The following is a 22,809-nucleotide window of genomic DNA, read 5'->3' on the forward strand; positions in this document are numbered from 1 at the left end:
ACCATAAATATTATTTCTTTTGAGAATAGTGAAGAAGTTATTTCTCAAGCTATTGGTCTTCTCCTAGAAGTTAAAAAATGGAAAAGGGTGGCTAAACTTACAGATGGGGCAAGTATGAATCACTTCTTCAAGGCATATGAAGAGACAATATGACTTAGAGGTGGCTTTAATAGGGATTAGCTTCAAGGCCCGTGAATTGATTTTTGTTATATTTCATCATGAAATACCTTACTCTACAGGTCCTCTATAAAGCAAGGTTACTATTGCTAGATAAAAGAACAAACCTACATCATGCTTTTATAAATAAAAAGGCTAACAAAAGTATAACTATACAACTTCAATGACATAAAATTGGTATTATTTTTTAGAATTTGAAAATGAAGTAAAATAATGAAATGTGTAGAAATAGATGAAGTTTAGTCTTATTATTTTTTATGATTTTTTGGAAAAAAAAATTAATATATTTTCCCAATTTTTAAGGACGGTTTTTCAGTTACTAAAAAATGCTAAAAATGAGAGGTCTAGTTCTCACATCAAACTATATGGAGATAACCCTTTTTCCCTTTGATCCTAGATTATGTTATAGATGACATATATAGCTAGATCAATCAAAAATAAAATTTATATTTTTACATATATTTACTATTTTATAAGAACTCAAATTTCAACTCCCATGAAATCAATAGTTTTCATCTCCTACTACATTTTTCAAAAAAAAACCTATTCTAACCAAAAGAAAAATTATACATCTTGAAAGAAGACTCTCTCCTCTAGAATTTCATATGCTTTTAAAATTATTTTGATAAGATTTACTATTTTTTTATTTCTCCAAATCAACATCTTCTCCAATGTTAACATATGTACTTGTAGTATTTTTTAATTATAATAAACTATATATAGCAAAAACACTATGAACTCTGTATGAGAATATTCTTAACTTTGAGCTTTATAAAATAGTGTCAATATATTATTAAAAATATATCATTAAAAAGAGTAAGAGCTATTAAAACATCAATTTTATGAAATAATTTTATTTCTTTAGTAATTGAATACAAACTAGTATAAGGCATGCACTTAATAGACATTTCCAATTGGAAAAGTGTGTGAACATATATAACTTAGGTAGAATAAATTTTTCTAGATCATATATTTGAAAAAAGAAAAAATTAGATAGAAATACTCAAATCTAGTCATTCTAATAAGTCAACCTGAAAGGTGACACAACCTTTTACTTTTACCCTACCACTTCCCCTTTATGAGCCACTTTCACTATCATGATGAAATACCTTTTCCTTTCTTTTTACTCCATGATTTAGAGGTGTCTTCATGGATGTTAGGAAGTGTAGGGAAGAAGGTTAAAACTATAGCATTATGCATCAAGGAATCATTTTATATCTTTACAACTTTCACCATGCCATGTTACCTCCCAAGAATAATATTTTGCTACAACCCCCGATATCCAATACCTCCCTTGTGGTAGTTTCCACCTAAATTCCTAATTATCCTATTATTTTCCTAGATTTCCCTTCATCTAGAAGTAGGAAAACCTTAGTGTCCTTTAAACCTAAGGTGGAACTTGTCATTGACCTTGGTCATATAGGAATTGAGTCCTCTAGGGAGAGACAAATATCTAATAGAACTAATAATAAACCAAAAAAAAAAAGTGGTAGGAAAAATAAGATATCGTGGAAGAGATAGACACAAATTTTGAGTCTAAGAGGAGTGATTAAAAAAGAAACCATGCAAGGACTGAGAAGAAAGATAGGAGGAAGTTCTATATTATGGAAGAGGAGGATACACCCCAGTATATTGAAGAAGCCTCCTAGGATAAAGACACCCATGTTTTGGCTACCTTTAGTTTGGGTAGGGTGCATCTTACAACCAAGGATGATAATGCAAGCACAACTGACAACTCACCCATGGCTACTACTTCCCCTCTAAAAAATCTTAATGAAGACACCCTTATTTCCTCTCCCCTAGAGAAATCCCTAATTCAACCCCTAGCCCATTTTACTCCTCTTGTGCACCCCCTATTCAAGAACCCCTCCCACCGTGTAATTTGGACAAAACTACATTCAAATAGGTTAAAGATAAAATGAAATTTGTGGATCGAGTTTAGAAAATATAACTTGATGATTTATTTGAACATAAGTTTTTCCACTCTGGTGGAGTCTTCTATAAAGGTTATGCATTCTATATAAACTACTCTTCATGCTCTTCACTAGGTGAAGATAGGAGGTAAGGCAGAGGAAGATGATTAGATCATCAAGAGACTCAACAGGTTCTTGTTAGATGAGTGGCTAAACATTTTTTGGGGAAAACCAACCTCCCCTAATGAGAAAGAAAGAATGATAGTTTGGCCTCATTATGTGTTAATTTTTTTACTATTTTTATGATGGGTTTTATCATGGTTAAACTTTGGTCATGTGTGACCAATATAAGAAAGTTTTATATAAACTTTAATACTAGTAGCTTAATTATTTTCTTGTTTCTAACTATTATGAAGTTATCGACTATAATGGTTTTGGTAGTAGATTGGTAAACCCTCATAGGTACTTTTTTTTTCTATTTTAATGGGTTTCTAATTTTTTGTTTATGATCTTGATCTATGAGTTATTTGTTAGCTGGTACTATTACCTTCCCTATGGTTGTTCCTATTGGGCTAGTCACCCATTTTTTATTGCTATTAATATTTTAAAAAATATTACAATATAATTTGACATGTATTGGATGGTATCATTGAAATAAAAAAATGTGCCCATATATGTGATAAATCAATAAATTTTTCCATTAACTATATTTCATTTGTATAAAATGTTTTGATAAATGATAAGAAATGTCACTCAAACTAATATTATAGCTACAAATATGTTTTCCCCCTATCACTAGTCACACACAACATTTGGTAAGAATATCACACAAACAAATGTAGAAAATATAATCTTATTGCATTAGTTAGGAGTTCAATAGATTATGAAGATTGAATCACTTAAGACAATAAAATAGTCATTTTAAAATGCCATATGCAAAGAAAATATTGATATAATAAAATATGTACTATTCACCAAGGCAAAAGCATTTGTTCATGAATCCTTTTGAAATGTAGAAACATTAGAAATACTCATGTTTGAAGCCAACAATGTTTTTTCCCTTGAGAAACCATGTCACCATTTCATTAGGTAATCCAAGTAATTATTTTATTGCGATTTTTTTTAATATCACCTTTACAAGACAAGAGATAATAAACTAAATCATCTAATAAAAAATATGTTCTATATATGAAAATAATGGTATCAAACACATAGTAGAATAAAGTACACATTATAAGTCTTACAATACTCTCTCACATATGAATATGTGGCAACATGTCCAAGTACTATAACCCCTATCTAAACATTAGTACATATCAATTTTTGAACTTTTATTAAATCCTGGAGGAAAAATAATACAATATAACATTTTAATATATACTAATGGCAATGAATCATGAATATAAGAACCATATTTTTCTCTATTTGGCTAAAAAAAAAATTAGTAATTTGAAAATAGAGAGAAATTTAGGTGTATTAGCCTAATTATTTGTTCAAGGTTCTAACCATTGAGACAAAGTTATGTATATTTCTCTCAGCATCTTCATAATTATTTCTAGTCAATGCGTTGCTTATCTTTGTAACATTAGATTTGATTTGTGCTCCTTCCTATTCTAGCATTAAGACTCTAATGGCTTTACTAATATCCTCCTTATTGAAAGATCCATCTTCTTTATTTCTTCTCACTTCCACTCCTGCCTTAAGCTCTTCTATGAGCTTTGCATTTAACCCTTGTTCATATTGCATTGGAAGAGTTATGAGTGATACACCAAACCTTAACCCTTCTTTCATTGAGTTCCATCCACAATGGGTAAGAAAGGCACATGTAGAAGGGTGATTCAAAATGTGTAGTTGTGGAGCCCACTTTGTTTCAATGAATCCCTTTTCCTGCAAACTGAAAGTAATTTTCAAGCACAACACAATTCATCTAAATATCATGTTTTCACTATGGTAAAATAGCATAAGACTATCAAAGACTTGTGCATGGTATATTTCATTTACTTAAAGATTCCAAAAAGCTCCACAATTTCTTTGTAATATGTTTCCTTTCCATAAACAATTAAAACCATAAAAAGATGTAATTTTTTTTTAACAATATTTACGAATTAATTTAGAAACATACAATATATAACTAGAAGATATGATGTATATGTAAACATCACAAAAATAGCTATATCTATAGTGATAGGACATATCTCTTGTCAATACTTCTTACCCATTCTTAATAGAGTTTAGCATTAGAAAAAAAAAGTTTTTATACACAACAATACAATAATGGACCTAAACTACTATCAGTGTGCAAATTACCTCATAAAAGGCGAGACCCTTAAACATCACATACTATGGAGAAAATTAAGCTTGGAAAAAATAAGTCAACTTTGACTATTTAACACAGTCTAGGAATGAACCTAAGTGTGTGATGTTTAAGCGTCACATTTTTAAAGGTGACACATAATTTTTTAGAGGCGGCCATCTCCATATAAAATGCACCTTTGACCAAAATTTAAGAAATTAAAAGCACAACCAAATTTTCTTAAATTTTTAACATTTCTTCTATATAATCTACATATTTTATAATAGAAAAACAAAAATTGAAAAGAAGTTCGGAGAGTTTGATACGAGGGCCTAACTCTTCTGACGAAGATAAAAAGCAACTCACCCCTATCTGATCAAGGAAGCCGTGCGGCAAGTCGTTTGCAGTAGGGAGAACCCAGAGTAAGGACACGTTGCTCTCTACCAAACCCATTGCAATTGCAGCGAGCTCTTGATGAGTTAGAACGTACTCGCTCCCAAAAGAAACCAAAACCACCGATCGAGGAGCCTGCCTATCGAGCCACAGCAAACAGCTGATTTCATCCGTGGGGAGCGGCGGGAGTTTAGCCATGAGTAATCCAACAGGAATAACCCGTAGCTTCCTCAACCTTTTCAAATACTCCATGTAGACCCCTTCCAGCACCATACTCGTATTGCACGCAATTGCCCAACACTCTCGCATACAGATGACGAGGCGCTCGGAAACGCTAAGCCCATCTGCGAGATCGTCCTTGTGATATAACTCAAGGGCCCTCCCAGCCTCAAACAACCGGCGCCTCATGATCTGTGAAGGGAGTCCGGGCGGAGAAACGGTTAGATCCCGGGGAGTAGGGTTTTCTGGTAGGGTTTCCAGCTGGGCTTCCCAATAGCTGAAGCAGGCCATTCCCATTATGTTGAAGTATATTGCGGGAACAGGAACGGCCACTCGAGGAGCCCAGTGCTGCACAAAATCGTGGATAACCAAGTCCGGTGAAATCCTATTCAACAGCGCTTCAAAGGGCTTCTCCAGAATGTCCATGGCGGCTCTCAGCAAAGGGATCAGTACATCTCGCGCTTCTGCTCTCTTCGCAACGTCCGCGGTGGACTCCACGCCAGCTGGCAGCCCTTACACCAAGGGCATCGGCAATTCTACCAGCTCCATTCCTTGCTCGTCCAATACTTGAGGTTTGAGCCGCTTGATATTTAGAGGGGTTGAGACGAAGAAGATTTTGAGGCCATGTGTGGCTAGGCTCTTGGCGAGCTCGAGAAAGGGTGTTATGTGACCGTGGGCAAACCACGGAAACAACACCACGCGAAGCTCTCTCTGGTTTTCCTCCTCCATTGCTGATGCACGTTTAAGGTCTGAGAGGTTATCCTATATAAATCAAAATAATTGTAACCGGTGGGCGTTCATTGAAGAGCCCATCTTAGATAGTTGATGCTGAGTTTGTGAGCACGTTGGGTAACTTGGCGTCCAGAGAAAACGGATGGGTGTGGCCGGATAGCCATCGTGAATGCAATGTTGAAGATTAAGGCTCTGCTGGACTCAACTATTTCCATCGTTCACATGGGATAGTGGTCCCTTCCAACCAGTCCCTCGTCGGACTTATTCAGTCCAGACAGCATGAAATTATCTCCATTTAATGTAGGGGCGACAGATATGTAATGAGCATGACAAAACAAATAAAGCGTACCACAATGTGGCATACAAGCGGGGAAGAATTTTGGAATGTTGGGCAACCTAACAAAAACCAACCAATAATTACATGGCCTACATCGAACTGATTCTTGCACCGACGAAGGTTTAAAGGGCCTACCACAATTATAATGTGGCTGTCAAAATTCACAGTGGTGTAAAAAATGCCCCTACCCCCATTTGGGCCCTCAGCAATCAAAGGTCAGCAATCAAAAAATAAAACAAGGGGCCATACGAAACCTTGAGCAATCAAAACAATTAAAATATCCTTTTCTTTTTATCATTTTCTCTTATGGTAAATATTTAAGTCTGGAATTGTCATTCATGTATATCTGGGTTCTCATATTTCTCATGTGTGCTACATAATTTGCAACTATCCTAACAATGGTCACCACTGAAAGATTAGAGATAGAGATCGAAATGATATACTCACAATAAAAAATAGTTTAAGGTCATGTGCTATTTATAACTTTAAAATTTTGATACAAACCATGCATACACATATTTCAAGTACATCTTCCAAAGGCTTTGTATACTTGAAAAAAGGCTCAATTTTTATTTCTTGAAAGTTTTGGTTTTGGTTGCTTCAGTCAAAAGTTTGGTAATGCCAAGCTTACCATTTGCACGTAGAGGTCTAATATGTATAGAAGTTTTCATAAGTTTATATGGTCAACATAGTAGGAAACTTTTGACAAATGAAATGGTTTTCTGTTATATGTAATTTTCTCAAAGATGTGGTATATTAAATCTTTTATTTTGAGTTCTTATAGCTTCGTACTGAAACTATGAAAAGTATGGTTTCAGGTTGAAGCATATGTGGTGTATCTACAAGAGTAACATGAATGGATAAGAGAGTCTACACTAATAGTGTCTAGCTAAGACTGAATAAAAGTATGTAGGAATCATAGTAGAGTGGCCTGAAATGAATAGTGAAAGTTCTTTACCGTACTAAGTCATTATCTTTAATCTTTTTGAAAATGATTGTATAGCTTGAAACATTACCATAATCTTTGTTTGAGTAAGAGATCAATAAAAGTAAAGCCAACAACATACTATTGATACTGACAAAAATAAATTGCAAAATAATTTTCTAAATATGAAGCTTCAATGAGAATCAATCTCATTAGGTAAGTGGCACTACATAATAAATATTTGAAAATAGAGTTAAATACCAACCTAATAATTAGTGTCCATATTACCCGTTGTTAGCAGCATTGCTTCTTTTAGTTTTTCCTCCAACTTCTTAATGTTTTATTTCTTAATATATGCCTGAAAACAACATTCAAGAGGAAAACAAATTTGAACCATTGATAACTAGACAAGCTATAAAATATACCAAAACTTTTACCAAAAGGATTAAAATTTAAAAAAGTCGTCCTAGCCACACATCCTAGCTACTTGCATTAATTTACCTAACATATGTCTTCAATACCAGTTACAACAATAAAGTCTTGAGTTTGGAAAGGTTTCTTTTCAATATCACAATAGCCCTGCATAGCCCACAACATATGGAATCAAATATAAGAAGGAATATTTCATATTATATAATACAATGATAGGTCCAAAGCTTACTAATCAATAAATGTACATGGTGACATTTAAAATGAAAATATTATTGAATTAAATCTACATAATGGTGTCTTAATGAATTGACAAATATAAAACAAACATAGTCCCAAATATGTAATCATGTTCAGGAAGACAATCCAAGGAATTATTATTTTTATTTTTATTTTATTGGTAGTAACTTTATTAGTTTTTTGATGGACCGATGATTTGAAAAAGTATAGGTGATGCTTGGGAGTTGAAAGGACTAATTGATTGTATGTTGATAATCATGATACTTGAATGTCAATAAAAATTTTGATTAATTTTTGTGTTCAGGAAGATTTTAATTTGTTGTCTTTATGATCATCATTATGTAACTATTAAAGTGTATGCAATATTATGAACAACAGACTCTCTTTATAGGAGTGTAAGATGGTGCTAAGTCGGGATGATGAGCTCAAACAAAGTAAGGATCAAAGGCATGGAACATAATGAGGTAAAAGGGTACAATTTCATGAGTTATTAAGTATGTTGATGCTTGTTTCATGGATAGGTTATTTGTTTAATGTCTTAAGTGTGAATGGAGGACAAGTATTCCTTGGTAAAGATTTGATGAAAAAATTGTCGATGATGAGTAACCTTTAAATACTGAATGAATTATTATTGATGATGAATAACCTCTAATTCCTCTAAACATGGTGTTGATAATGAATAACCTCTAAAGGCTAATCACAATCTCTCAACACAAATCATCAACCTAGGGATTTATAGGAATGCTAATATATAGTAGCATTTAGTTATAAGTATAAAACTGATCATATGACTATGATTAATAGATCAAAAGGAATTGGAACAACACTCTTAAACATCAGTATAATTGTTCCCAAATAATATGATTTCAAGAGGTAATAAATTTGATAAATCTAGGTTCAAAAAAAAACCTTACAATGGATTCAAACAATATATGATTACCTTGGAAGATTGATGTCTTAATTGCCTAAATATTTGGATTGATCCACCTTATTCTGCATTGGTGAATAGTACTCAAGAAGTCATTTTAAAGATATCGATCTTTCAAGTCTTAGCTCTCTAGGAGTTCCTTGGTGTGGCTCAGGAATTGGATACACTATGATTAGACAAGAGATGACCTTTTGCATGTGTTGGACGAACTTGTACCATACAAAAAAAATTTGAAATCACATGTTTGGTATGGGTTTTGATCACTCTTATTTGTTACAAAGTGATTAAATCCAGATCTGATTATAAAAAGTGATGCTTTTAAAGGTCATTCTAGATGGGTGTTGAGGAAATCCATTAAGCACAAGCCTATAATATCAAATACCCCTTGACATCCATAAAGTATTTCAAGAGATCTCTTGCATATATAGATCCCATTAGAAAAAACTATTCAAGGAAATAAATAAATTTTTAAGTGTTTAATGGAGACTGTTAATGGAGAAATGTAGAATTTCAGACCAGAGCAAGGTTGTTGATTTATTTGATGATCATCAAAATGAACTTAAAAGTTGAAGAAAGGGCACAACTTAGGCCCCATAAGGCCCTCTCCACCCACACATGCACCCAAATAATATAGAGATGCTACAATGATTGAGCTAACCGACATCATGATTGGGGTCTTGATCATGCCCCCATTTCTATACTACAAAAGTTGGATCTAGAAGCGTGATCTATCTAAACAAAACCATAGATAAATTTTAAAATGCCTGATAAAAGGTTGCAATAATTTGGGTTCTCAGTCAATCTTCCACTTGTCCCTGAATCCAACTAATAAAGAGGGAACAATGTTTATCTTTGTGCTATGAATTTCATTGTGGTGCCAATGAATTTTCTCTACGCGCGCCAATGAGTTTTCTCTATCCGTGATGATAGGTAAATTACTTTTATGATTAAAGGCACACTTTACAAAATGGTATTTATGATGAAATACCATGGTCGGCTATATATATAAGGTTATATTTTTTTCTTATTAGAAAAACTCTTTTTTAATAGAAATTTGTCTTAATCTTGATTGATTGTTTTTAGTCCATGTCGTGTAAGTCTAGGACTAAAGTTTTCATGTTTCTTTTGTGCATTAGTTGATACTAAAGTTTTCATGTCTCTTTTGTGCATTAGTTGATACTTTGGACGCTGTACAAACTGAAAGAAAAGTTCTACAAACTATGGTCTATTGATTAATTTCTATTAAATTGAATTTTCGACTCAAAAATTCTTATTTTTTCATTCGCTTCCATGCCTTTTCTTGGTAATATTTTTGTCTTGTACAGAAAAATTCGACAAAATGATCTTAGCCAGCACCTGGCAATGAAAGGCTCAACTATTGAAGAAAACTAGGGTTGCAGGGACCCAAATGTGGCAAGCATGGCACTTTACCAAGCATAGTTGTGTCATTTTTGAAAGGAGGTTTGTGTTGCATCCTACATGTAATCCCTTTCTATTTGTATGACATCTAGTTTCTATCTATTATATAATTTTTTCTCAAGCTTGGCTCTTCACCTTCTTTGTACTATAATTCAAATTGATTTCAATTCGTCGCACTAATATTCCAGACCTATTCTAATCCTTACCATTTACAGTTTAGGGCTTACTTGAAGACATTGTTGCAGTCGGCTGCATTTTAGACAACACAAATCATTTGCAGCAGATATGTTGACATCTTTCATAAATTTAATAGAAGTGGCCAAAGCATTTTTGGTGTTATCTGTTGAATTAGAATCAGTCCCATAATTTTATTTACTGGTGTAATGTGCTGAATCTGGCCTCAATCTATTTTTCTTGTAATGGAAACCCTTTCCCATAATTTCATCAATCACCATAAGATTGTTGGTTTTTTTTCTTGAATGCTCGCCACTATTTTGTGTAGATTTAAATTTTTTTTCTTTTTTTCTTAATGCCCAGGCAGAAACTATTTGGAGTTCAATTTGGTAGAGGTATTCGACAACATTTCCTGTATACTACTTTTCTTGGTTAGCTTTTCAAAAGCAACGCCTTTTCACATTATTATGTAAGTTCTAGATTTGCAGCAGTTTAAAATTTAAATAAACAACAATTTTGACAAGGTGTATTTTTTGTTGTGCACTCATTACTTTGGTTTTGGTTTTGCATAATTTATTTTCATCATTTGATGGCGATTCCCACATAATAATAGTGTAGATCAGATTCATACTTCGGAGACGTTCACCATATCAAGTGATTGTTGTGTGCTATTTAATTAATTCTATGAATGTTGAATTTAACTGTAAATGAAGCACTAAAGTAGATGAAAGAGTTTGAATGTTTTTCTCCAACTTGCTCTGATATCCCTGAATTTATTTTCATAAAAAATGCTTTATTTTAAGAGTTTTTTGTTTTTATTGGGACCAAAAGAAGATATAACGAACTGGTGGACTGTTTAGGGTTTGTATTTTTTATTGTTTATAAGTTCTTTCTTTTTTTAGCTTTTTGTGATTTACGATTTTCAATTGTTCATGAGTTCAAGTTTTTTTTTAATTGTTCGTTATAGAATTTAGGTTTTGAGACCTTACATTTGTATATATCCCATTGGAAGAAAAATAGTAGGGCTGGTACACTCAGCTTCATTTTTATTTGATAAATGTATTACTAAATCAGAAAATATATTCTTTAGTAATGTTGGATATTATAGAAATTGATAGGAATTTAATAAAGATATGTACATTGATTATATCTTAGACAATATGATTTAGTAAGTTCAGTCTATGAATTCAGTTCTTCTACCTATTGATTTTTTTTATTGGCACAATTTTTAGAACATAACCTCTATAATTTATCATGACAGGCTTTGGTCTGGTATTCAGAGTACGAAAACCAAATAATTTAAAAGAATAAAACCGAGCTTCTCTGTCTAATAAATATGTCTTGAGAAAGAAACCAAGGATTTTTTAAGTGGGAGATATATAATGTAGGTTTTCCAGTTGATCACAATAAAATGTATGACTTAGAATCATTAAACAATAAAATGTACCACTTGGAATCATTAATTATTGAACATTTTCCAAAAAATCTATTAATTCAGTATGTTGGGAAGCATGGTTGCATATGAGTTCAAAATTATTTATAAACCTGATCTAAAAGACCATATTATGCCATTGAATTTTAAAATTGTTGATACAATCAAGTACAAATATTAATTGTTTAGATGGATTTGGAAAATTATTTACCCCTTCCACACAGTAGGTACGAACTGGAGTTGTGTAGCTCCTATTTATTACGTGAATTATTTTTTACTTAGAAAAATTCTTTCGGATTGTTTTTAGTAATGCAATACATTGGAATTTACCTCCATTAACTTTTATTATATATTCTTCCTTTGTTTTATTAAATAAACTATATTTGAACGATGAGTTTTGAAATTTTTTTATTTTCATTTTCTAATTTCTATTTTTAATTCTTAGTATAATACATAATCTAAATGGTGTTAATCAATATTTGATTTTAAAATCACCCAATAATTTTGACTTCCAACATGAATGAGGTGTAGATATATTTTTCACCCAATAATTTTCCTAGTGTTAATCAATATTTGATTTTAAAATCACTTGAAATTTGACTTCTAACATGAATGAGGTGTCGATATATTTCTCACCCAATAATTTTCTTAGCAAACTAGTATTTATAATTAAATCACATAATAATAATTTATTGATCATTTTTATTTGAGTCATTGATTATTAGTGACTAACTATTTAATCATTTATTTGGTAGTTTATTTATTCACTATTCTTTAGGTAAGTAACTATTAGTGACTAGTTTTTCAGTCATGTATATAGCCATTTATTTGTAGTTTGTTTAGTCACTTTTATTTGGTTGATCTTTTGATTTTATCAAATGATTAAATTAGTCACTTATTTAGTCACCTATAGTAGTAAATTACAAATAAATAGTAGAATGCAATTAGGTTTAGTCATGTGACAAAAATTTTTAGTGGTGTGACTAAAACTTTTAGTCTTGCAGTCACATATTTACCAAAATGTACTAGTGTTGGCCTAGAGGAAGCCCAAGATAGGTACTTGGAAAAACACCAATAAAACATCCCAATATATTAGCAATCCTCCTTTGCCTAAGAATACAAGTATTAATGAAGTATAAAATTTTATTCTCCCAATTAATCAATTGCCCTGAAGCATCAAGGTATAGATTTAGGGCCCTTTTAAAGAATCCAGCCTCCTTGACAATAGCCAAACCTAAAAAAAATTATCATCAATGAATTGTTCATGAGACTAGGTTAGGTATTGGGATGAAGGATTTATACCATGAATATCCCCTTTCCCACAAGATCTCTGATATACCTTCCCAAACACTCAGCCATAAGAGTAAAAAAAAATTAGAGATATAGGATTTCCTTGCCTAAGCCTTCTAGAAGCTTTGAAAAAGTTGTTGGAGACCCCACTAACAAAAATAACAAAAAATGTCATAGTCACAAATTGAGATATCAATTGCAAGCATCTATCACCAAAACCAAAAGTCTTCAAAACTCTAAAAAGGAAGCTCCATTCCACTTGGTCATAGGCTTTTGCAATACCCACTTTCAACACAAAACCCTAAGTTTTAGAAGAAGCCATTGAGTGAATGTTTTCATGCACCACAATTATAAAGTTCAAAATCTACCTTCCTGGGAAAAAACCATTTTGTTGTTTAGATATCAGATTTGGAGGAATCTTTAGAATACACAAAGTGAAAAACTTTATTGATAATTTTATAAATCTTATTGCAAAGGTTAATGGGTCTAAATAGCTTCAGAACATCTGCTCCCACTTTTTTAGGAATCAAATATTAAAAAATTAGATTTGATCTCTAAGCAATTTTCTATCTCCATAGGACTCCTTAACAACATTACATACATCCTTTCCAAACAACCTTGCATAACAACTGGAAGGAAAACATAGGAAATACATCCGAGCTTAGGGGATTCTAATCTATTGTTTATGATCTTTGTTATTGATTTGTCAACTAGCTGATAGTGTTACCTTCACTATGGTTGTTCCTACTGTAGACACCTAAATTTGATTACACTATTTTAGTAATCCTATTTAGTTATCTAAAAAGGCATTATTAATTAAATTTCTATTTAATTAATCCTTTGTCATCCCCTAGTTGATTAATTTAATTAATCGTCTATAGTCCTAATTGATAAATCAAATAATCTATTATTTATCAATTAAACCCTATTCTTCTATCTAATTCCAAAAATCCCCATTTATTAAATAAATCTATTTGATAAATGAAATCCTCAAATTCAAAAACCCCTAACCTATCTCTAATCCTCCATTTAGCCTAATCCACCCCATCCACCCATACTAACCAAGCTTAGCCACTAACTCACCCACCCTCATTAATGCCATCCACTTGCACATCTCTAACATCCCTAAGCTAATCTTAAACCCAAGCATAATCCACCCCCTAATGTTGTCACATTCCTTAAACAAGTTTAAGACTTTCCTAAACTAAACCAAAGTCTCCCCTCAAAAAACCCAACCACTAAGTCATGAGTGCTCTTACAAAACATAAAAGACTCTTACAAGCCCACTCATGACTCTTACACCCATCTTCCACACTCTTCCCTCTTCCACACTCATTCCTCTTACATCCCTCTTACATACTCAACCCCACTCATCATGACTTTAACCAACCCTTAGCCCTACCCTCTCACACTCATCCTCCTTGTGACAAGTGTCACCTTCCCATTGGTGTTAAACAAGCACAATCCATGTGCTCTCCTTTGAGTGCATCCTAGCCCTCCTTAAGCCTTCATCCATCCTTGCATCTAAGCCCTCCATCCCTCTACCCCTTAGCCTATAAATTGAATCCCATCCCAAGCCATTTCATCAACAATCTTTGAGCTAAAGTTACCATGCTATTTTGAGAACCAAAGCCATCAACCATACCCTTATAATGCCAAATTGAGAGCTCACAAAGCTACCAATTTGCCATTACCCATCTCCATTGAAGCAGCTTTTGAGCATCTTGAGCATACATCCACAGCAAAAGGACACATCTACAGAGTCAAGAAAGCATGGAGTGTTTTCTCTTGTGAGGTTTGCACTTCTTATTTTCTTTCTTAATCTAAGCATATATGTGAATTTAGTTTTTGGTTTGTGAATGTTTACTTCATTTGTTAATGTTCTTTGCATACTGATTCTGGTTCTACATTTTGGCACGCCCGGTGGGACCCCACTATGGGTCATTTAATCATCTATTTTCATCTATATGTCATTTTTCTAACCATCTAATGTTTGCTGTTGTTTGAGTGTTTTGTGAGGGTTTTTTTTTGTTGCTTGTTTTTGCAGGTTAAAGAATGCACTTAGGAAGAAGAAATACCATCTAAAAAAAAAAAAAAAAAAATCGCATTTTTAAGCTTTTTTGGTGCAGTTTTGGCATCTGCAACCTGTTCTGTCTGTGAAAATCGACATCTGCGAATATCCGCGTCTGCGCAAATCGACATCTGCGAAAATCCGCGTTTGCAAAAATCGACATCTGCGAAAATCGACATCTGCGAAAATCCGCGTCTGCGAAAATCCGCATCTGCGAAAATCCGCATCTGCGCAAATCGGCGTCTCACCTGTGTTCTGTGCTGCAAATCTATTTTGTCCTCTTCGTATTTTGGCGTCTCTATATTTAAGCGTCTTCATATTTTGACAGACTGTCTTCTCTGCTTGCCTATGTTCCATTTCTGCTTTATTATTTCTGCACTTTGTAACTAAATTTGACTTTTAGTGGTTCCGTAGGATTTAGACCATTTTAAGCATTTTTACGCGTAGAAAAAACAACAAAAAAAGTTAAAATTTTTTTTTCCATAGTTAAGCTCTCATTTTTGAAGATTTTGGCTAACTAACTAAATTGCTTTTTTTTGTCTCATTGCAGGTTGGAGCACATATGGAACCACTAACCATGTTTCTTGCAGGTTTTCATGTTGCTAAAAAATTAACTTGAATGTTTAACCATTTGTCTTTGAATGCATGTTGCTAAAAAAAAAATGAACTTGAATGGTTAAACACATTTTTCATTGAATGAATGTTGCTCAAAAACACACTCTTGAATGTCATGGGTTAAAATCAACTTTCTTTGGAATGCATGCTTAAAACAAAAAAAATCCAATCTTGAATGCCAAGGATCAATTAACCATTACAAATCTCTTTTTCACATGCAATCTAGGTAAAGTTGGATTTTTGGACATTTAAGAAACTTTGTTAAGTTAAAATACAAATTTACAAAAATCAATTTGAGTAGTTCCTTGGACTCACCTCTTTTCTAATCACCCATCAAATATTAACCATTGGTTGCAATCTCAGCGCCATTTATGGGGATGGGTCTACTTGAAAAAGGTGTTAAATGTTCCACAATCTAACTCACTCACTTGGTCTTTGAATGTTTGCTTTAACTTTATCAAAATTCTTAAATGGTCAAAACTCTAGATTAAATCGATCACACTTCAAGTTTGGGCACTAAAATTGAACAACAACTGACGTGGAGAGCCTCCGGGCGCGCGCTTGAAATCGAATCTCACACACTTTTGTTTTGGGCTTAAAACAAACTCACACTCAATCTTGAATGCCTTAAAGAAAATTAATCGATACTTGACGTGGAGGGCCTCCGGGCGCGTGAGTTTGCTTTTGTTGACCCTAACTCTTCTTATTGTGTGCATTCTTCGATCGATTTACTTTTGTTGGCGCTTCAAGTTGGAATTGAACATTGTCTCTTAAACATGAGTGCTTGCAAAGTCTAGATTAGCACACATAAGAGTCAGTTGGTAAAAGAACAAGCGTGTTTTTTAGCCCAAGGTCATCCGAGTCTTCTCTCCCCTTGTCGTCTTTCGAGGCCATCTTGGGTGCATAAGATTAGGATCCAAAACCTTGTTTCTTTTTTAGGAGGCCTGCTTGGGGATTTCATCACCCCTTGGACGACCTCAACTCCAGCGTTCCGGCGGAGTATAAGAATCGGGAGGTGAATCGAAAGACACCTCTCTTGGGATCAAGATTTTTTCATTCGGGCTAAGCCTCAAGGAACTTTATACCCTTGAGAAGTGAAAGAGGAGAAGTGGGTTATCGCTCCTCTCGGCTGTGTGACATCCTTTTGGTCTCATCTATGGATTTGGGCCTCACGTACCTTGCGTATATCGAGGACTCCCTAGCTAAACCAATTGTCTGCCTTGCAGAAAACCATCTAGGATGTTAATGTGTTTGGAGTGACTGATCAAAACATTTGTAGAACATACACACTCCTTGGCGCAAGTACCACATTCTGAGAACCACAAACTTCTATCTGGGTGTTCCTATCTATTGCTTGTTTTTATTTTACTTGTTGAATGAATGTTTGCCAAACTTGGTCAATCCTAGCTTAGGGCACACTTAGCGTAGTCACTGCCTATTTTGGAAGTTGAACAAGTTGAAGCAAAACAACTGAGATTTTTCCCAAAGCCAAGCAGATCCAGGAATTTATGTCGGAACAACCCAAACCCAAACAGAAGTTTCACAAGGTCAAACTCAAGCCATCTCTAGCATACCAAGAACTTTCAGCCAAGAGAAAAGCAATAACACCAAGCCCACGAATTTCTAAACTCCACAAAGCAGAGGACAAAGCTACCGATGAAGCACTTCAAGAGGCCTGGTTAGAGCGCACCATCAAATTTAGCCAACATCCAGGAGTTAATCCTGCTTATGCCTTACCAACTAGGCATGATTTCTATGATTAGACACCCTTGTTTCTCCACATCTTCTTGGATAAGCTTCACTCTAGAGTCATCTTTGTAGAAGAGCCAGCCATCTTAGCTTATCCCCTTAAGCATTATTAGCTCATCCATGTCATTTAGAATCATACCATCTAGCCAGTAATCAAAATTCTGCATATCTAAGCTTTCAAAATTGTTGTCACCTTGCTAAAAGTTTGCCAGTCCTAAAATCTTCCAAATCCACCAATCTCACCAAGGTTATCCCTTTGACAGAGCTTTGTCTAGGGTAATCTAGCTTTGTCACTTGTTATCCCTCATCACCTTGAGCTAAAGGTTGGGATTCGCAAGTGGTCAATCTTGTGTTCTTCCTAAAGGATCATCAGTCTATCCTTAAGTTGACACAATCACCACCAAGCTTGCACATAGGAAAGCAGACCTTTTGTACTTTGACAACATATCTTTGAAGTTAGAATCCCCAACCCAATCCTCCTTAGGTTTTGTCATATAGCTTTGCCTCAACCTAGGAAATCATTTGCATAGAAAAGCCTTCCCCCTTTTGCATCCATCAGCATTATTGCATCTCATCCCTAGGAGCATTTTTCATGCCACCCGTCACTCGCTTAGCCAAGAAGAAAGAAACAATGGAGCCCTATCATTTGGATCGAACAGCCTCACCCCCCTTGAGCACTCAGCCATCCTTCAGCCCAAAGCAAGCTATGCCATCACCTACTGACATTGAAGCTTTCATGAACCAACCAGGAAATGCAGTATTGGTAAACGCCATTATAGACAAAAACAAAGAGACAATCATGGCTAATTTTCGAAGGGACAATGTAGGAACCTTTGACTTTGGAAGACCCCCTCCATTATCAGATCCATCCCACCCATTGTTTGGGCAGCTGCCACCACCCATAGGCTCTTATGATCCAAATTATCCTCAATATATTCCAAAAGAAGAGCCTCCAGCCAATCCATATGACCCAACAGACCCAAACATACCATCATCCACCCAAGTTGAAATCTCCATGCCGCAAGCCAACCCAGCCACCACCACTCCATCCTTGGTTCATACCTCTTCGCTCCAAACCCCCTTTACCCAAAACACCTCACCATTCACCCCCTTCACTATTTCTGCTGCTCCCAAACCTAGCCTTCCCAATCCACCCATCTCCCAAATCAGTGCTAGCATCTTTGGCCAACCTCAGCAATATACAACAGGGATGCCACCCATGGGGCCAAGTAATCAACCTTTCATCGCCCCCAGCTTGTTCACCATAGCCCAAAGCACAATCCCATCATTTCCATTAGGTCTTGGGAGCTCAATACCACCAGCCACAAATCCACAAGCTACTACCTTCACTCCACAAAGCTATCAAAACCCACAAGATACTGCCAATCTTCTACCAAGCTCCCAAGTGACCCTAGCTCCCACCACCCCTCTACCAAGCTTCCAAATCCAGCCACAAAGCTATCAAACCCCATCAGTTCCATTCCCAAGCTTTCAATTCCCACCACCTCCACCACCAACTAATCCATTACCTCCACTTACCAACTACTTTTCAATGCCACTTCTAGGAGGTAATCCACCACCCCAGCCAACCACCAATTATTTGCAGATGCCATCCCAAATGGGGGCACAACCCACATATATTGGTCGAACCCCACAAGCCCTCCGATCCTTTCCCCAAGCCTCACAACCATCTTATACCTTACCTCCACAAAGCAATCCATTTAACCCACAGCCAACTTATGTTCCTCAATCCCAACCTCAAATCCCATATCAACAGCAAGCCTCGCAGCACATGCAGCAATATGCGCCACCTCCCCCTCAACAACCCGTCATCCACCATGCAGCTGCCCAAACTATGTACAATCCCTATCAGCAAATCCCTCATAACCATCCATATTCAATGGCCCCATCCAGCACATACCTACCTCAAGGCACTCCTACATTGGGGGCACCCCAACCATCACCTATCAATTCAGAGTGGGAGCAAATGAAGACAGCCCTGAAAGCCATCCAAGAAGGGAATGATCCAAAGACATTCAAGTTTGAGAATGTGTGTCCTTACCCATTTGACAGAGCCATTACCACAACACCATTTCCCAAACACTTTGAGGTACCTAAATTTGACAAATTCAGAGGAAAAGGAGACCCTGTCACACATATCAAAGAATTTTACATGCATTGCCAAGACGTGGCATACAATGATGTCTTCCTCTTGCGCCTTTTTCCCAAAAGCTTGGCTGGACCAGCTCTTGAATGGTTTTATAGAATCCCCTATGGCACAATTAAGAACTTTGCTGAATTATCTGAGGCATTTGTAGCCCAATATGCCCATCTTGTTGAAACAGAGCTATCAATAGTTGATCTTGTCCACACCAAGCAAAAAGGTGGAGAAAGCCTTGCTGAATACCTGCAAAGATGGCAAACCCTTACCACCCGCATATCCTGCACCTTGCCAGAACGCCATGTGGTGAAAATGTTTATTGATAATGCACATCCCAACTTGGCTCACCACATGACCATGAACTGTTTGCAGACCTATAAGGATATCAAAGAGAAAGGAATGATCCTTGAGCAAGGACTCATCAAAGATGGTGTGGTAAAGATTTACAAAGAGGCCAACCAAAATCAATCACATTCCAATGACAAGTCTAGGTATTGGAACAAAAACAAGCATGTTACAACAGATGGGGTTACTGACACCAAACATGTGAATATCATTGGTCCTTCTCGAAACCAGTCTAACCCACCATATCAAACAAACAACCAACAAGCTACCAATTACCAACAACGAAATAACCAAAGCTATCAAAACCACAATACAAGACCCAACTTTCAAGGGTCTAACAATCAAGCTAATGCCATCAATGTAGCTGCAGGGCAAAAGCCCAGGTTCCAACCTACACCTAGAAACTATACACCCCTTGGTGAGCCATTGGATGTTATTTTTGAGAAATTGGCTAAGGAAAACCTTATCAAATTTCCTCCTACCCAACAAATTGATCCAAGCCAATCCAAAGCTGCATGGTACAAGGACAATGAGTATTGCAAGTTCCATAGGGTAAATGGTCACACCACCCTCAGATGCATGAAACTGAAAGACTATGTGCAAGACCTCATTGATCAGAAGGAAATCACTGTTGGTGCCCAAAACTCTCCCAATGCAGGCTTACAAATTTATCAAATGCTTTTCCTCCACACAACAACCAAAATCTTGGAAAAGCACCTATCCAAAACAACACCAACAACCGCCAGCCAAACCAACAGCATGGGAAGAACAATGACCACACTTCATCCTATATAGACTATGGTAGCCTTATAGGTTGTATATCTGAGAAAGAGCCTTCAGTCAATGTTATCAATATCTGAGGACCAGACAATGAGTGTGCAGTCACCACTCGAAGAGCGCGATTTAACATCGCAGGCCCACCAGTTTCATCAACACCATCAGCTCCATCAAAAAGCCGGTACAATATCTTGGAACATCTTGGGAACATGCCAGCACAAATATCCATTTTAGACCTTCTCCGCACTAATCCTGTGTACAAAGACATCCTTGACAGTGCTCTCATAGAATCCCGTGTCCCTTCTGATATCAATGCTACTGATTTTCGTAATCTTGTTGGACACCTTTCATCCTCATGTGCCCTATCTTTCAAACCCACCGACATACCCGCGGTTGAGCCAGATCACACCCTCCCACTTCGCATAGCCATCATGGTATCCAATTTTGCCGTGAAAAGAGTAATGATAGATAATGGATCAACCTTGAACATTTGCACCCTAAAATTCATAAAACAAGCTGGGTATACTGAGGCAGATATGATCAGTGAGGTTATCACCATCAAAGCTTATGACAACTTGGAAAGGACCACAGAAGGGACTATTTTGCTACCAATCAAGGTTGGGCCAGTCATTCAAGAGACAGTTTGCCATGTTGTTGATCTAAACCTACCATTTAACATCCTCCTCGGTCGCCCATGGATTCATGCTATGAAGGTTGTTCCATCCACCTACCATCAATGCATCAAATTTCCGCATCAAGGCACTGAGGTAACCATCCATGCCGATCCAGAACCCTTTGCTTACTGTAATGCAGTTGAAGCTTCATATACAAACCATTGCCCTAGAATAGACATCGGCACAGCCATCGCCAGCTCATCCCACACTTGTAATGACGCAGAAATCATCCTTGCCTCTGCCCTATCTACTATAAAGATCAACAACAAAGGATGTGGAGAATATAGTCTATCAGATGCATTTGCTGTCGGAGCAATCCCACTTGATCCACATACCCATGGATGACCAACATATCACAAAGCTAAGGAGATTCCACCTCCTCGATACAAACAGTTTGGCCCAACCACCTTTGTGTCCTCAAAAACCCCTCTTCATGAGGAGCTCACTCCAGATATCAACAATTGGCTACATAAGGATGCACCTCCAAGAAATCAAGCACGCCTTGATCACTTCAGCCAAAAGTATCCCCAACAACATAAGCTCGTCACTGAAAAATGGAACTATCAAGGAGGTGGACTAGGACCAGAAGAAAGGGGCATGCAATGTCCCATCGAAGCACATGATTGGGAAATAAAGTCAGGTCTTGGCTTTGGCATACCCACAACTGGGGGCACCAACAAGAATGGTCATGCTTTTTCGAACATCCACCGCGACCTTGTTGAAATCGAAGACATTCCTGAGGAAGTTGAAAAGAGATCCTACAACGATATCCCAGACCAAATCTTCCTAGGAGACTCTGTTCTCCGAGAACTATCCATCCATCTCATTGACCTACCACTTGCTCATCCACAACTCATAGATTGGGACCAACCAAGTGTCATACATATTGATGAGTTCGCATCAGAAGAAGCGCTTCTAAGATTCATGGGAGCTGAAACTCCTCATAAGAAGACAAAGCCAGATTCTGCCTACATCTACAAGCTAGATCCCAAGGGGTATTTTGGAGAAAATCCCCAACCTAGTTTTGATACACCCAAAACTGGAACTAAGGTAAATCTAGGACTAGCTAAGGCAGCGAAGAGAACCCCTCAGCAAGAAAATCTAGAGCCACAAGAAGAACATGAGGATTTAGTATTGCCTCCTCAAGATAATCGACCAGAGGTGTCTTCTATTCTAATAGAGGATACTAGAGAAGTCAACATTGGTTCTTCAGAGATCCCTAGAATTGTTCACATTGCTGCATCCCTATCACAAGACCAAGTTGACCTCCTCTTTGAGGTTTTACGAGAGAACATTGGCCGATTTGCATGGTCATATCAGGACATGCCAAGACTCGATCCAAAGCTTGTAGTTCATCATCTTGCAGTCGATCCAAAGATCAAGCCCGTCAGACAAAAGCTTAGGAAAATGCACCCCAAGGTGGCATTACTAGTCAAAGCTGAACTAGAAAGAATGTTAGCTGCTAAGGTTATCCGACCTATCGACTACTTAGAATGGATCTCCAACATGGTCCTTG

At 36.2% G+C, this 22,809-nt stretch overlaps 1 protein-coding gene across 2 annotated transcripts; it reads right to left on the reverse strand.

Annotated features, from left to right (window-relative positions):
* Positions 1–3,398: 3,398 nt before the first annotated feature.
* LOC149560100 (cyanidin-3-O-glucoside 2-O-glucuronosyltransferase-like) lies at positions 3,399–6,017 on the reverse strand. Of its 2 annotated transcripts, none has more exons than XM_089823543.1 (2): positions 4,750–6,017; positions 3,399–3,984 (listed from the first exon to the last, which is right to left on the reverse strand). In XM_089823543.1, exons 1-2 carry the CDS (start codon positions 5,419–5,421, stop codon positions 3,961–3,963), a joined length of 696 nt encoding a protein of 231 aa, XP_089679669.1. In that variant the 5' UTR covers positions 5,422–6,017; the 3' UTR covers positions 3,399–3,960. The 2 variants fall into 2 exon arrangements, with proteins under 2 accessions (XP_089679669.1, XP_089679668.1); XM_089823542.1 differs by having other exon boundaries at positions 3,403–3,977.
* Positions 6,018–22,809: the final 16,792 nt, after the last annotated feature.

This window comes from Cupressus sempervirens, chromosome 4 (genome assembly GCF_028749045.1).
Source record: "Cupressus sempervirens isolate cs-2001-9-10 chromosome 4, ASM2874904v1, whole genome shotgun sequence".
Taxonomy (NCBI): domain Eukaryota; kingdom Viridiplantae; phylum Streptophyta; class Pinopsida; order Cupressales; family Cupressaceae; genus Cupressus; species Cupressus sempervirens.

Excerpts from the sequence above, each read along its gene's own strand:
- LOC149560100 (XM_089823542.1), bottom strand. The coding sequence starts at position 5,421 with ATGGACATTCTGGAGAAGCCCTTTGAAGCGCTGTTGAATAGGATTTCA. Across the intron at positions 3,978-4,749 it reads GCTTCCTTGATCAGATAGGG|GAAAAGGGATTCATTGAAAC; the intron begins GTGAGTTGCTTT and ends TTCAGTTTGCAG.